The following is a 14,989-nucleotide window of genomic DNA, read 5'->3' as shown; positions in this document are numbered from 1 at the left end:
TATTGAAACTTAATAAAACAGTTCTACAGTTCTTCATTTTGACTATTTAGGTCAGGCACATAAGGTTCCTGTCATCACCTGTGCCAAAATAATAAATATTGCTGAGTTTCAACAGTTGAGTAGCACAGCTTTCACTGATGGACAGCCACGCACATCTGAAAGGGAGCTGCTGCTAAAGGTACCCCAGAGTTTCTTGCTGCCCCCCTGCCAGGCATGGCTGCCCCAGGGCAGAGCCAGCCAGGAAAATGGTGTGATCATGGCTCAGCCACTCCAGCCCAATACCCAACCTTCTCATTTAAATGGCAGTGAAACTGGGAAAGACACAGAGGCTTTGGATTTGCACTCAAGCAACCAAGGTACACATAAACATTCCACTCGACTTTCCTGGGAAAGCAACTTCTGATTAAGGGGGAGCACACCACTGGGAGCAACAGCAATTCCAACAATTTTATTCTCGTTACCCACTTGTCCTTTCTGCTATACATGGGTTAAGGACATATGCCAGGTAATTTAATTAAGAAAGAGCATGACCATGCAGTTTGTAAGCAATTTAGCTTTGTTTTGGAATAATTTGGACTAGTGCTACACACAGCAGAGTGGTTACACTTGAACAGTAGTAACACTTCAGGCTCTGTACTTGGAAGTTTCTATTCCAGGAATGGCATTTCTATAAACATCTACCATTTAGAAAATTAGCATGTACTCTGCATGATGTATCACTAGCATTACTTGTCACAGGGAAAACTCAATTTCAGTTTCTCTGGTAACACTGTTTTCTTTTGGTCAGCCTGTTTTTTGTGGACAAATCGAAATTAGGTATTTCATTCCCTTCCACACTGTACCGTTTCCATCAGCTTACGGAAGCAAATAATTTCCCATCATAATCTGTAAAGTGTCTAATAGAATTTCAGTGTTTTTATTGAGATTCCATCTAACTGTAGACATAGGCAGTACTTCATGTATAGACAGTTATATTTCATTCTTCCTTTCCCATTTAGGAAATAGGATGCTTTCTCCTGGTTGCATTGCTGACACAATGGACTAACTGTGCTCAAACTAGATTATATTTATTTTAATTCATTTTACCTTTTTTCTTCTTTCTATAATCCTGAAATAAAACTAACTGGTTGTCATAGTAATTACATTCTTACTCCTCTGTTATTCTATTTACATATTTATTCTGGAAAACCTTGAATCTGTTGCAGCTGACAGTACAAACACATGAGCTGAATATGTACTTCAGAGTGGTGAAAACTGCCTATTCTGAGGCAATGAGCAATCTATTTTTTAAAGGTTAATTTAAAAAGTAATTAAGCCTTACAGTTCTCATAGTTCTATTATGCATTTTAAGAACTCTTTTTTTGTTGTTGTTTTTTCCTATTTATAGTCATACCTAAGAAGATTTGGAAACAGACAGCTCATTTTCAGTAAAAATTCTACATAAATTCTCTTCACATCCTGCCACACATTGTAAAGCATACTACCCAAGGTTTTAAATTTCTATATTTGAAATTTAATTCCTTCCTGGAAAATGACTGTAAAATTACTTATTCTTACAGTTTTTTGGAAGTTTTCTGGAAAAATGTAAAACAAGTGAGGAGTCTGTGTAATTAATTTAAGAACACTGGACATCACTTTCCTAGGGAATGTTTGTATCTGTGCCTGTACCTATGAATATCTTATGAGTTTTCAGTTAGAAATTATATGGAATATTAGCTCCATGGATCAAAGTATGTTTGACTCATTTCTATAAATACTTGAGAGAAAGGTCGTGGAATTTTGGGTTGCTCCATTCTCTAAATCTTCCTTAATATAAGCAGTGATTTTATCCATAGCATTACTTTTGCAGCCTTGAATATGGTTAAGGTAATTTAGTCTATTTCTATGAGCTACATAAAGCTCATAGAAGCTTTATGATAGATAATGTGTCATTTTATTCTCCCTGGCTCCATTTGCAACTCTTACAATGTTCTTTGTTAATTCTGGCATTCACCATAGTGACTCTTCATCAAAAGCAAAACTTAAAAGCTGAAGTAGATACCTTTGCTTTATTAGCTTTTTTTGAATATTTCATTTTTTAAAAAATACCACTTAACAAGACATTACATTAAGAGAATTAAGTGTCAGATAACTCTGTCTTCTAAAATTTTGGACAAAGTCAACATGTAAATCAAGGCATCCCTTCAGAAAAGGCAACTCAGTGTCAGCCACAGATTCTTTTCTGTTGAAGAGAATACTGACAGTTCCAATCCTACCTGTATGGAATCCTATATTTTCAATTCTGTATCTCTACAGCTTGAAGAAAGAGATTCAATTTAATGCAGGGTCTGGTATGGTCAAATTATTTTCTTCTGTTAAGCATGCTTTAGCTTCTGGAATTGTTTAAGTACACCCGTATTTAGTGGCTATGTAGTACATGAGAAATAAAACGGCCTCCACATAGACAGCTCTTCTCCCTCTCTGTAACAGAGTAGCTTGAATCTTTAACAAAGTCTTCTGCTTTGTTAAAACCCAGTTTGGATAGGAAGAGGAGTAAAATGTATCTCCTTTCTTCCTCTCTCTTCAGGAGTCTACGCTGATGACCCACCAATGGTTCAGGAGCTCTTGGGAGGGCTCAGGTTAATAGCCCTGACAGCACATCTTCCCCAAGGCAAGGAAAGTTATTTCTAAACCCACAGAAAAGATGGGTCCACAGCTATGGATAATGAGGATAGTGAGAGGGCTTTCAGCTTCTTTTGCAGGTTTGTGCCTCATCTTCCCTCCAAACTGTTCCTCTTCACTGTAAATGCATAACCCATTCTTTACTTCCACAGTACTGTCAGGTTCTTTCCTTGAGTCTTTCCCTTATGGTATCTCATCCAAGGGAATGATCTGGAGTAATCCTATATTCTAACTGCACATTAATATTTACAAGCATTTTAGAGGTCCTGCTCTCCACAAAAATAAAGAAGCCGAATTCTGCTCAGACCTACCAGGATTCTTCTACATAAATCTACTTTTGTACTAACTGCCCCCTCTATTCTCAATGAGTGAGACAGAACCAAGGTTGGCTACATGATGTAGCCAACAAAGGATGTCAGTCCTTCAAGAAGCCTAAAATACAGATGTAAATGAGATGAGGTTCCAGTTTCTCTGAACCTGGAACTAACATGTATTATCTCTCTCAGAAAGGTGGAGCTGTATCAACTTTATGGTGTTCCCAGCCCTGCTGACACACACCAGTTCTAAAGACACGGGAAAAAAGATCAAACAATAATTTGTTCTGGAATATCATACCTAAATATAAATTATAAATTATTTAAATGAAATCTGTATAATTTTACCATGCTTACAGCTCACAGTTCATGTAGATGCAATATAATGTATACAGTATGCAATCCATATACATCTATACTATTTCTCTAGATCCCCTTTCCACTTGGTGAAGAATCACCCACAATCCAGGATTTACCTTGTCCTAAACCACGCAGTGAAAACAAGACAGATGGGTCATGCCCTTAACAGTCCAATTCTCCCTCTGGACAAGGTGACTTTACAGGTGTCTGAAGTTTACACTACAAGCCTGTAAAGATATTGAGGTGAGCTCTCTAGTGCTTTGATTTGGACAGCTGATTCCCCACACAGCTAGAACAGACTTTTACAGATGTATCAGGTAGGAACTTAGATGCTTCCATATCTCTTTCACAACTTAGAGAGGAGAACAAAGTCACAATACAGCTGGAAAAGTTCAGGCCGTCATGGATATAACACATTTAAATGGCACTGAACTCAATCCAAAGTGTGGTGCTGATTGCTCTTTATAGAGCAGCAAATTATTCCCAGTTCTTTGAAGCACCTTTTCAGAACTTCTTTTCTACTTCTTGCTGCCTTATTGGCCTTTTCCATCTATCCTTCAGGGCTTGTCCTGTATTCTTGCCTCAGCACCACTGCTGCAGTTACATCTTTGATGCAGCTACCTAATGGTAATGCCTCCAGATATTAGGAAGAGGAAACCTAACTTCAGCTCTTGATGAAAACATTTTCTTGAGGAAAGGGTTCAGTATATGATCCAATGGATGGTGCTTCTAGATTCCTCAAATCATATTTTCACCACATGATATTTTCAAAGAACATCTGCTCTGCATGAGCTAATCTGCTAATACATACCTTAATATGGTACATTGATGGCCAAACTATCATTATTAGGACTTGTAAATCTCTGTCTTCTACAATTTTTCATCACAATTTTTCCAGTCTTGCAATTGTAACAAAGATATAGCTACTTCAGCTGATATCTTCTCTGGCTTGCTATTTTTTCCATATTTCTGAAAAGTTGAGGATCTCATGTTCTTGTTCAGCTGCTAGAGTTTTGTGGCTCAAGTTATAGTAAATAAAATGCCAGCAGTGTATGTATCTCAGTACCATCCTTGTTGTGTATAGCAAAATGGTGGCACAGAAATTGTCACAGAATATGCTAAAGGCTCCTGGGGCCTTCCAAAAATTCCCTAAATTTAAAGATGTTTTCAGCTTGCATGATTTTACTTTCTGCAATAAATTCAAACTTTCCATGAGTAAGGCCTTTAATAAAAATTTCCTTCCAACTTAGAGATATTTTAGTATTGCTGAAAGTCATTACTATTGTAAGAAAATTACTGATACAGCTTTTATAGGAATGGTATCCCTGTCCTAGGCATTGATTACAGGGAACACACTGTCCAGTGCCCTACATGTTTCATATTCATTCACACCATAATATTTTAGGATGAAGGAGTTGATCATCAGCTCCTTGACGTGTGTGATAACTGCCTTACTCTGCCATAACTGTGTCTATGCTACAGCTTGGTTTAGAAGCCACCCTAGGGTGCTGGCAACATTTCAGAGGTGAATCTCAGCTGTCTGGTTTACAAATCATAATTGATTTAGCAGCTTTAAGTTTCAGTGTTGCTCGCACTGCAGGTTCTAACCTTAGAGAAAAAATGGATAGTACAGGTGCAATTTCATCCCACTTTTTATTTAGTCGTCTTTCTATTATGGCAATCTACTTTTTCATCTGCTTCTCTTACTATAATCTACTTTTTCAAGCCAGAGACAGGCAAGCACCTCCAGGGTGAGGATGCCAGAATGTTCTGTGGCTGAACACTTTTATCTATGCAGATCTTGCTTTAGACTGCCCCCAGTATGACCTGGATGCCAGCAAATGCTGTTAGAACCTCCTGCAGACCATGCTGCTAGTTGCCACCATTATCCTGGAGCACTTGCCAGTATCCAGCTCTGGCTCTGAGTCTTGAGAATATTTCTACTTTTGCCTAGCCAGGCATAGATAATAAGGCCTTTGTTTAGGCTGCTGGAGTTTGCTCTCTGAAAACACATGGGCTGTCTCGGTTCTCCAAAGCTATTACGATGCCTTCCAACCAACAAGGTTAAGTACTATTAGCAAAATATCCCCCCTACACAGACACAAAAAAAAAAAAAAAAAAAAAAAAGGGAGGGGGGGGAAAAAGAAATGCTGCCAAGTCCCTATTTCATCCTAGGAACATCTGAAATGAGCACAGGCTGACTCAGATGTTATAATATAGCATAGTTTTAAGAATGCTTATCAAACAATTCTGTCAAACACCACCCCGACTAGGAGCCAAAGGAGGACTTAGATATGAGATTCTTCTGACTGACAGCTGTCCACTGGTACATTTTGAAAACAGAATGACAGATATGTTGCAATAAATTTTTCTACTGTATAAGGTAGCACATGGGGGAAAAAAGGATTTTTCTTTTGAAAACAATGTCTAAACCACGGCACTTTGTTCATCTTCAGCAAACTACTCAAAGGTCAAGCAGAAATTCACATTATATAATTTAAAAACATTAATTTTGTGTAGAATGTACTAAGTACTAAATGTATTAGTAGTTGAGAAAAATCTTGTAATGCTTCCACTTCTTAAATTAAAACTTGACTGTTCAAATGCTCAATATGAATACAATGGCCTGCTTCTCCATACTAACTTGAAAAAGAAAAACCAATTTCTTTCCATATCTAACAAGCACACTTCTCCACTTGAAAAATACATTTTTGCTGGGAAAGAACCTTTCAAGGTATCTGTAAAACACATGAGTGTGAAAAATCATTGCTTGAAAGTGTTCTTTTTTTCTTTTTGGGAAAAGAAGAGGTGAGCACAATCTTTGAGATACTTGGGACTCCTTCTTAATTGACACAAACCAAGAATTTCTGGAAGTAAAATGTACACAGCACAATTTGCAGATGTAATCTGATCACAAAAGCTTTGAGCTGTGAAACAAGAGAGAGGATAAGGGCAACAGCATGAAAAGAGGAGCCTGGAAAAGTTCCAAGGTGTGAAAAGAAGACAGACTGTTCGGTGGAGAGCTTTAGAAGCGAACCAAAGCTCTGCAAAGTAGGGAGAAGAAAAACAGTGTTAGCACCAGCCACTCAAATATTGCTACCATGGCACTGAGCAGCAGTCAGCAGAAGTCCAATACAAAGAATTTCTACAAAAGTCAAGCAAGTTTTTTTAGCTAAGTGGACTCTCTCATATATTTATAAACGCTAGAAAAGTTCCAGGGTAATAAAGAGACATTGAAACTGTTTGTGTGTGTATTAATGTCTACTAAATCCCATGTTTGGCTGGAACAGGTGACTGCTCTATCCAAACAAGCAGCCTGTCCTGCTCACCTCCTCCTCACAATAGCCATTGCTAATCTTAGGTTTGCTTGCTTCTAAAGTCCAAAAAGTAGCAACTCCACAACTCCAGCAAAAAGTTCATAGAAGACAACAGTGCAAAGATGTCAAAACCTGAATAAATACATAAATATCTCAGTAAAGATAAATAGTAGTAATTTTAAATTTATTAGATAGTCTAGCTGCTAGTAAGATGTATTCTTTATAAAACCAACACTTGAAAATCTAGGTAACGTGCTCAACTTTGTAAAAGACAGAATATTTCAAAAGAAGAGGCAATATTTTAAAAGATTCTGGAAATACTTCATTACAAAATCTGGAAATAGTGTCAGTGACACCCAATCTTCCTCTCTCTCCCCAACAATTTTCACCACCTGCTTTTAGCTAAAGTATAAGCCAAGATTTGAAAACTGTTAATCACAAGGAAAACGCTGCGTACCATGTAAGCTGCATCTCAGAGCTACCAGACGTTCCAGCTGGGAAATCAAATCCTTATGCTCATCCACACTTACCATAAGGGGCACCTCCCCAGATCTCTCTTTAGACCGTCATTCCTGATTAGATCATGTCTCCACTCAGCACACTGCCATGGTGCAGATGAGAGCAACAGAATACATAGCCTGTTTCTCACCAGCAACCACATACGTACATTTTGTGTCCTGCTGGTAGATTAAAGTCACTGAAGTGATCAAAAGTCCTTTAGTTTACCTGGGAATTCAATGTGCAGGCAGTGTGAGCCATCTCCCAAGGCTCACCCACCCACTATGCCCACAATTTGCTACCAACCTTTTGCCCACTGGTCGTGTCTCCCCTTTCCCAGCACAGGGCCTGCCAGGGACAGCCAGTGTCTGACTGCACCTGGTTTTGCCTGATGGGCCCCTGAGAGGGTTTTTGGACTTGGAGTGGGTGGGCAGAGGGGGGCTGAGGCAGGGGGTTGAGAGGGAGAGCCCATAGGTGCAGTCTGGCAGGATCTGCTGCATGGGAGAAGGGTGCAGTTCACTGCAGATACATTGGGAGCTTTAAGGCTTGGCAACCCTTTAGTGATGAGGCCATCTGAGTCAGGCAGCACTATTTGTCTGTCACCCAACCTCTGCAATAGTGACCAGTGATCTCATGCTCCACAGACTCAAGAACAATATTTAAAACAACCTGCTTGAATTTATAGGCCACAGATGCTACCCACGCCCAAATTCAAACAGAGGCATAAAGTCTTCCTTTAATGGCATAGGCTACAGGAGCCATGACATGTTTATGGTTGTTCATGCATGTCTCAAGACCCTCTTAAGAACAATGGCATCACTGAGGCTTGTAAAAGAGAGCCCAAACGGAAAGCAAAATATTGTCAGCATCCATGTGAATGTAAATTCTGTAAAATTCACAACCTTAATCAATGAATATTATTATCTATATATTAATAACTTCTATATAGCTATAATACATATAATACAGCTATATTATCAGATATATATACAGCTATAGCTGTATTATACATATAATACAGCTATATTATCTGTATATTAATAACTTATATACAGCTATGTACTATATATTACATGTGTATAAAATGCATGCACACTATCTCTGTATTTATATATGTATGAACAGCTGCTCATTCTCTACTGCATCTGTCAGATTTTAAGAAAATTGAAACAGTCTTAAAATACTGACAGTCATGCTTGGATTGCTCAGAAGCTGACTGTGTCCAATCTATAGAATTTATATATAGTGCATAGGTTATATGGGCCTTAAGGTTAATTGCTTGAACTGAAGAAATGAATCACTGATTATCTCTCAGCACCAGGATGCTGCAAACTGAACAGAACTAACTCGATGGTTACAGTTATTAACAACTTTTCATATGAAATAGGATGATTTATCTAGCACTATCAAAGGATTTTAAAAAGTTTTTACAACATTTTTAAATAGCTCCACCCACCATAAGCTGCTATTATAATTACTGTTATACTATACCAGTAGTGTGGCCTTTGAAATCTCAAACAGCCATAAGTCTAACAGGACCATGCAAATTTTGGTAGCCTGCATCTCATCTCAAAGCTCCTAAACTTAAAGCAGCTCTTACTGAACTGCATCTCAAACAACTTGGTCCCTAGATGTCAGGTAATTGTTGTAGAATTGGTCTCCTTTTAATTGCAAGGAGTAGTTTTGAAAACTTTATCTAAAGTATTGATAAATGTTCTCAAGTAGGAAAACTACTCCAGTAATTAAAAATACCTGCTTTTGTGTTATTTCAGTATTCAGTGTCAAGTGCTTGCTTTCCACAAGGAGCACAAAATAGAAAAACAACAGCAGCAGCAAAATCAACTGATTGCTAGGATTTCTCTCCTAGTTCACAAAGAACAAGGTATTTTTGTGGCTGACCCAGAACTGATAACAAACGAGATTTGTTCAGATACACATGCCTGTAAGTCACAGCCTAGACAAATAGCTAATTTAAGCACAGGTGCCACTTAAGCAAGAAATCCTAACCATCTGAAGAGGCTGTTGATACCCACCACTACTGCTTGCACATGATATTAAGAGCCTCTCCTGCTGCAGTTCAGGCACTTCAGCCATTACAAGGAGTTCCCAGGCTTTGTCCAAAATGCTGCTCCTGCCTGCCCCTGAGAGAAGACCAACACTGTGGGTTAGGCTGGCTCACTGGTCACCGAGTTAGAAAGCACAACACGGCAATTCAACAGCTTGAACTCATAGCCAAATTGTGGCACATGGGTCTATTCCAGCCATCTGCTCTGAGGACCGTGTGCCTGCAAACCCCATGATGATCAGCACATCATGGAAGTGCAGGAGAGAGCTCACTGTGAGGATGTGCACCCATTAGCCTTAATATTCATATCCTCTAAAACTTAATTTCCTTGCCTAACATTTCTTCTCCATTACCTGCTATAAGCGGTCTCAGATGCCAGCCTTGCATCCAGAGCTACAGAAGCATAAACACACACACACATGCCATGTCTGTGTACCCATCCAACAAACCCAGGCCTCTGTACACACACACCCCCCACAGCCACAAGGCACATCAAAGGAAACTCGCCACCAGGCACACATCATTTACCATACAGGTAAACCCTTGCTGATAAGGATACATGCACATGCTCCATATGCCTGTAACACAGACAACAAACCCAGCCTCAATAAAAAACACATCCTCTCTTGCACTCAACAACCCTGCGTCCCTAAGCAGAAACAGCCTGAGTGTCACACGGTGCTCCCCTGCATAATGCTTGTGCCCTTCTGTCCTTCTGTCACCCCTGAAGTGCGCAGGCTGTTCCAGACCCTGGGGCTGTATGTGTGTGTGTGTGTCTGTGCGTGTGTTCACACGTGCAAGAAATGTGTGAGTTTTAAGTGTCTAGGAGTGCATGGCCATGACGGGGTGGCTGCACGCACGTGGTGCCGGCAGGTCTGTGAGGCCATGTGGGATCGGTGCTGTGTGGTGCCTGTGCGAGCACGGCACGCACAGGGATGTGCTGCGCGGTGTGAGTGAGCACACGCGTGGAGCGCTGCGCTGTGTGGAAAAGTGCACTGCGGGGGGGAGTGTCGAGTGCCGCAAAAACAAGCAGCAGTGCCTGTCATTTTCGCCTGAGTTCATACAGCGCGGTGCCGTGTGTCATTTTCTGCGTGCGTGTGACAGTCCCCGTGCGTGTGTCCGTGCGGCGGCCGCTGCGTGTCTGAGCGAGCGCCCCGCAGCCTGCGCGATGCCGGGAGCACACGGGCGCACGGTGCTGTCTCCCCCTGGGGCAGCTGTGACCCCCGGCCGGCGCGGGCAGCCATCAGTCCCCGCACGGGGATGTCCGGGTGCGACAGCCGCGTGCGCGGGGCACCCGCAGTACCTGCCGAAATGTCCCAGGGAGTCGAAGAGCCGCTCGGAGCTGAGAGCCATGGCGGGGCGGCTGCAAGCCGGGAGCCTCGGCGTCGCTGTCCCGGCGGTGCGGGGAAGAGGCACCGTCCTGTCCCCTCCCGTCCCGTCCCGTCCCGTCCTGTCCGTCCCCAGCCCGCCCCCAGCGCCCGCCCGGCCCCGGCGCCCCGCCCGCCGCGCGGGGAATGGGCGGGCGGCAGGGAGCGGCGGGCGGGAATAACGGGCGCGCCCAACAGCCGCCGCTCCCCGCGGGACCCGGGAGCCGGACCCGGCAGCCGGACCCGGCAGCGGGACCCGGGAGTCGGACCTGGCAACTCCCTTGGTGGTGGCCCTGCGCGCCCCGGGCTGGCTCCGGGCCAGTCCCAGCCCCCGTGTCGCCACTGTGGAGCCTTGGTTCCCGGGAGAGCCGTTCAACCTCCCGCATGACCGAGCGCCTCAGTCCGTTCATATCTTTCATGTTAAAACGAAATTAAAGGAGGCAGTTATGTGCTTACATCCTCCTGTAACAATCCAATAATCCAATATATTTAGGCTGTAGTGTATTTCAAGTGGACGTTTTGAATTAAAGGAGGGTAAAGCCATTTTTTTTTTCCCCACAGGGCAATATCAGAATCATTTTTAGTAGCTTTACAATCTGCACTGCTATTTGGATACATCACCTTCCTCCCCCGCCCCCAAAGTTTTAGCACACAATGAAAAATGGAATTATCATTTAATAAAAGTAAAATATGTAACATGTCCCATATCTGCTTGACTGTCATTAGTTCTCAAATTTGTAACAAAGCATCTGTTACATTTGGACTTACTTTTCTGCCTTGCCCATAGTAGGCCAAGATAATCACTTTGAATTTGTTTGAGGATTAGCAAAGCGAGTTGCAACAGAAGATCTTTGTAAATAGCTTAGCAGAAGGGTTTGTTGGAACAGATACACTTTAGCAGCCCAGTAACTCTGGGCTCTGATAATCAGGCAAAATACAGGGGGAAAAAATCCCAAAACTGTTGCAGGTGCAGCTCTCATATTTAAGGCTTTTCTTCCCTAGAGAACTTCATTTCCCTTCTCAGACAGATACAAGCTTTCCCTGCTCAGAGAAAGGCGGTGGACCAGATGCCCTCCAAGTCCCCTTCCAACCTAAGCTGTTTTATGATTCTGTGATGAAAGACACATTTTCCAGCAGATTGCATTATCTCTTTCTGGGCTGCTCTATTGAAAAACACAGAAGACCGAAACCAAACCAAAACAAATCAGCAAAAAAAAAAAAAAAAAAAAAAAAAAAAAAAAAAAAAAACCAAAAAAAAAACCCTAGTAAATTCAACCTTATTACTTGTGTACTTCATTTTTTAGGAAGCACAGGAAAAGCTGAGAGGTAAATCCCTGTTAAATCCCTGGAAGTCATCGTTCTGTCTCCAAAACCTGACCCTTCTGATCACACTGAGACTCTGCTGCTTGACAGGGAAATGTGCCTTTAAGAGGCTCTGGCACCAAGCAAGTACCACAACTGTTCCTCTGCACAGAGCAGATGTTGGGGCTTCAGGGTGACAATCTGTTCCAGCATAGACCTGGAAAAAGCAGATGTTTGTCAGGCTCTTTGGCTCTGAGTGACTCCTGACCACACCAGCAAAATGAGCAAATAGTAAGTTACACAACCTGAATAATGAGTTCAGCAGAGGGTTGCTCCTTGCAGCTGATGAGTTGTGAGACCACTCACCTCATCCACCAGCTCTGAAGGCTTTGCTACTTCTGACAAAGCTCCCCATATGTCTCTGTGCATCTGCAACAGACATTTTAAACACTGAATCTAGACTGTTGCAGTTCCTTTCTTAGGCTATGTAAGCCAGAAAGCCTAAGGATAGATCTGTTTTCTTTTGGTATGAATTTTTTAATTGCTTCAGTTTTACCTTATAAATACCAGCATTAAATTTAATCATCCTGGGGTTTTGGGGGTTCTTTGGGGTCTCTTTTGCATGTTTTTTCCTGCAGAATGTTTTTCAGGTTTAAAATGGTATGTGCTTGAATGCAGCACAGATACGTTAACAAAGCGTTTCTTTCTTCAAAGAGCCACACTAGCCAAATAATTATTTGCATAAACAAACACCACTGAATGGTAAACATTCTGGTTAAATATTGCATTGCTGCTCATGTGCCTGGTTTTAGTGTCTTGCTTCCTAAGTAATTTAATCAGTTTTCAGTAGCTTTACAGTCAGTAGGGAATATCTAATTTTGGTGTAAAAGTCGAGCACAAGAGAAAACCTAATCCTTTTCAGTGCCATTTTTAAACCCAAAAAGATCCATAAATAATAAATTTTTCATAAATTTCTCTTTGCAATCTCTTGTAGGCATTCTTGTACACATTTCTATGCTTGTCTCTTTGATAATATCATGACTTTACTGCCCATAGCAGAGAAAAGGAAAGAAATTTGCACACACTCCTATTAAAGTTAATAACAAACTCCCACATGCCTGCATTTCTAAGGGTTATTAATGTAATGTCTTTAATGTCTGCTCTCTTAATCTTGTGGTGGTCAGAGATTTGCCTTGTTTCTTTCAAGCCTGTGAAGATGCACAACAAGGTTCAAGCTTGCCTTTTCTCCTATCCTGTTATGCCAATCCTACATGAAGTAGTAACTGTGCATCTAGTCCCCATCATTCCTGACTGAGATGTTTTTCACCAGGCACCTGGAAATAGTCATAGCACTGTTCTCATACAATACACAGCTCTCTTCCCAAATGATGATGCTCCATGATAAACTCTTGTGCAACAGAAACTACAGGGAACATCAAAGAAGGCATGATAGATTCCTGTAATTAAAATGTGTCAGGGAGGGCCACCCACATCTAAACTCTACTTACTGAAGAATTTTAGGTATTTTATTAGGGATTTATTCAGAAGAAACTGAAGCAAGGTTGTGATCCCTTTCCTATGTCTTCAGGTGGAAGCATCAAAGGTGTTCACAACAGACAAACACTCTTCAGGGTATTCTAGAAGTTTAAAATGCTGGTCTTTTAATCCTGCAAGGGGAATGCGCAATGGTTCATCACAAGAAAATTTGAGTTAACCTCATTTCTGGCACTCACAAGCAGGCTGTTGTTCAACAGGGACATTTGATACTGCACAGTCCTTGAGGAAGGAGTGAACTTTACAATGTGTAACAGGAGATGAGACAGCTTACAAAATAATCTCCTTCAGTCTGACATTCCCACTAGAAAAAATCCAGCACCTATTGGTAAGGCCTGTTCATGGTCTCCCCTTTTTTAAGTCAAGTAAGAGCGTCACCAATACATGAGAGGTGTCAGAGGAACGTGCCTCTGACGTGGTTCTAATACATCCATGCACGTACACAGAGTTTCACATTGCAGCTGAACCCAAAACACCAAAGTGGTGTGGATGGCAGATAACTGGTGGTGTTGCCAACACAGTTCCATGGACACAGATAATGACTTCTTAAATAGAGCCAATTCCTGACCCATCTGTTTCCCCACTTCCATTGGCAAGGTTTGTAGATCAGAGACAAGGAGCAGTGCAGGAGCTGCAAGAAACAAGAAACACAGTTGATCTACCTACTGCCCACTCTCCCCCAGGCTTTCACATAGACTCCATCATGAGTGCTCTCTTGACATCTGCTTTTATTGTAATAGTGAAAAAAAAACCCTTACTGAAATCAACCACAACACATCTTGAATGTAACCTCTTACTTCCTGTTTTGAAGTTAGAAATTTCTGTTCCCTTGCAAGAAAAAAAACCTGCAGGATCCATGGCAAACATATTTATCAATGAAAACACAGCTTCTAGAGAGTAAGCCCAAAACAAGCTTTACTTGCATAAATGTGTGTCAGCCTTTGAATTGCTGGTGTTGACGGACACTTGCAGAAAACTTGTCTTTATGAAAGGTTAGGCAGTGGTGCAGAAGTTATTTTTATCTGCTAGAAAGTAAACGAAGGCATTATAAGCCATTTATTTTGGCAGTTTGGAAGCCTTGCAATTACCCTGCAGTAGCTTGTTCATCATTTTACATTTAACAAACTTACAAACATGGTCAGCAGTGTAGCAAGCAGGCTGATAAAGCAGATCAGCACGTGTACCCAGCTAAGCAAAAACTTTTGAGATTCTTCTGGACTACAAGGAAGGAAATCTGCAATTCCCTGATTTCTCAGGAGTCCAAGCAGTCAGTCTGCAAGAACCAGAACTGTAGCAAGGTTGATGGGAGAGTGGTTTGCTGGCAGCTGCTGCAATTATGCTCAATATACCTTGTTTTCCTCCCTGCTGCTGCTCAAAGCCAGGCAGGCACGAGGCAGTGGCAGCAGCCCAGAGTCATTCACTATGGCTTTGGCTATATTTTTTCTTCCACTGTGTCCTGGACAGAGCTCTGGAATAATCATGAGAGGCTCCCCTGGAGAACTCACTCAGGATTTGTTTTCAGTGCAATAAAGGCCCAGATAGGATTTGGAA

At 41.6% G+C, this 14,989-nt stretch overlaps 1 protein-coding gene across 1 annotated transcript in view; it reads right to left on the bottom strand.

The window, feature by feature from the left end:
• Positions 1-10,616, bottom strand: part of SLC22A16 (solute carrier family 22 member 16) — a 35,168-nt gene extending 24,552 nt beyond the window's left edge. Inside the window, exon 1 of the mRNA XM_053939142.1 lies at positions 10,519-10,616. Coding sequence (XP_053795117.1) covers positions 10,519-10,568 — 50 coding nt within the window. The 5' untranslated portion in view covers positions 10,569-10,616. The remainder of the gene's footprint in view (positions 1-10,518) is intronic.
• Positions 10,617-14,989: the final 4,373 nt, after the last annotated feature.

Source organism: Vidua chalybeata, chromosome 3 (assembly GCF_026979565.1).
Source record: "Vidua chalybeata isolate OUT-0048 chromosome 3, bVidCha1 merged haplotype, whole genome shotgun sequence".
In the NCBI taxonomy this organism is placed as follows: domain Eukaryota; kingdom Metazoa; phylum Chordata; class Aves; order Passeriformes; family Viduidae; genus Vidua; species Vidua chalybeata.
The sequence above is the reverse complement of the archived record's forward strand: the minus strand, read 5'-3'. Positions and strand labels throughout refer to the sequence as shown.